This window comes from Cyprinodon variegatus, unplaced genomic scaffold (genome assembly GCF_000732505.1).
Source record: "Cyprinodon variegatus isolate N-32 unplaced genomic scaffold, C_variegatus-1.0 Scaffold316, whole genome shotgun sequence".
NCBI classification, from domain to species: Eukaryota; Metazoa; Chordata; class Actinopteri; order Cyprinodontiformes; family Cyprinodontidae; genus Cyprinodon; species Cyprinodon variegatus.
This window is the reverse complement of record NW_015150769.1, coordinates 705,034-706,546: the sequence shown is the minus strand read 5'-3', so window position 1 is coordinate 706,546 and position 1,513 is coordinate 705,034. Positions and strand designations below refer to the sequence as shown.

Sequence of the window (1,513 nt, the reverse complement as noted above, 5' to 3'; positions counted from 1 at the left end):
GTTATCACAGATCCTTCCTCCCAGCAGCTGGAAGACTCTAGAACCACCACTGTTCCCAACAACCTCAACCAGTTCTTCCATTCAGGCTGATTCTGCTCAGTTTCTACCTTAGTCAGTTAAATAACCCGCTGCTGTCATTCTGCACATCTCTGATGTTGCTGCTATTTTAAAATATCCATTACTGTAAAAATGTCCATTCCAACAGACCAATTAAACTACAAGCCAAAGATATTATCTTACACTATATTAATAACGATAGGAAAATGCAATTCATGGTTAACTTGATTTTTCTAATTGCAAAATTCCACATACACAAAACCAAATTTTCCAAAGGTCGACCTTTCTTCCCTGTGTTTGAAAATGATTTTAAAATTTACTTCAATTGTATCCAGAGAATCAACAATAAAAAATGTATCCACACTGTTAACGTAATTCGGGAAATATTTGGAGAAATGTAAAGTATCTGGGCCCTTTTCTTTTCTTTTTTTTTTTGTCTTTCTTTAAATCTCTTCTGTTATTTATTTAAGTTAAAGTATGTTATATCTTAACTGTATTTGCCCTCCATCATTGAACACTTATTCTGGAGATACTTTTCTATTTATTGAGATATGTTACGTTAATATTTAGTAATTTGCATATTTTCAATAAAAAATAAAAAAAAATAAAAAATGAAAAAAAAAATCCATCTGGTAGCTTCTCTGGCAGCTTTCTCTCTGTAATCTGTCTCCTCCGCTGCGGTAGGGGGCGCTGTCGCGTCAGCGTCACCACGTTGCTCTTCAACCAATGACGTGGATATTCATTGAGAGGCAGTCAAAGCTGCCAGATAGACACTTTAACAGAGATTTTTCTGCGTCTTTTTTCCAATATATGCCACAAACCGACCATTTTCTGTCCCTTAGGCGGGATTATCGGATCTAGCTGCGTTGAAACAGGTGAGCGGGAAGTAAAAGGTGAACATTTACAGTGTTTCCTGTTGTCTGATTGTTTTCAGTGAAACAGTTGGACTGTTTGTCTTTGGATCAGACTGCAGGATGAGTAAAAGCAAAGTGTTAAACCTGAAGGATAAAATCAGCGGGAATGAGGCGGACCTCAGCCTGTGTAACCTCAGCGAAGTGCCCGCCAGAGAGCTGGTAACAACCCACCGCTTTTATACTCTTAATAAAGTCGTTTAACATGCAGCAATCAGGCAACATAACTGTCTTTATGACTGTAAATCTTGGTGTTTCCTCCTACAGGCTTCGTTTCCTAAAGCCACAGTGGTGGACCTGTCTTGTAACAACATCATCTCCCTTCCTGTAAGTAGATGAATGTTTGAAAGTTTTCCTTATTTCCACAGATGCCTCAGTGTTTATATCACTGGGAAAATAAAGCAGGAAAAATGGAGGCCTGCCTTAGAGGACATGACGTCACCTAAAGTTATTAAATCCAAATATAGATGCATGAATGAAATGGAAAAATCTGTAGCTAGATTGGAAAATATTTATCCACAGATGTTCTGCATCAATATTACATA

General features: G+C 37.5%; 1 protein-coding gene across 1 annotated transcript in view; it reads left to right on the top strand.

The window, feature by feature from the left end:
* Window positions 1-774: 774 nt before the first annotated feature.
* Window positions 775-1,513, top strand: part of lrrc59 (leucine rich repeat containing 59) — a 6,395-nt gene continuing 5,656 nt past the window's right edge. The window contains exons 1-3 of the mRNA XM_015384558.1: window positions 775-932; window positions 1,024-1,130; window positions 1,236-1,295. Of these exons, the coding sequence (XP_015240044.1) occupies window positions 1,032-1,130; window positions 1,236-1,295 (159 nt within the window). The 5' untranslated portion in view covers window positions 775-932; window positions 1,024-1,031. The remainder of the gene's footprint in view (window positions 933-1,023; window positions 1,131-1,235; window positions 1,296-1,513) is intronic.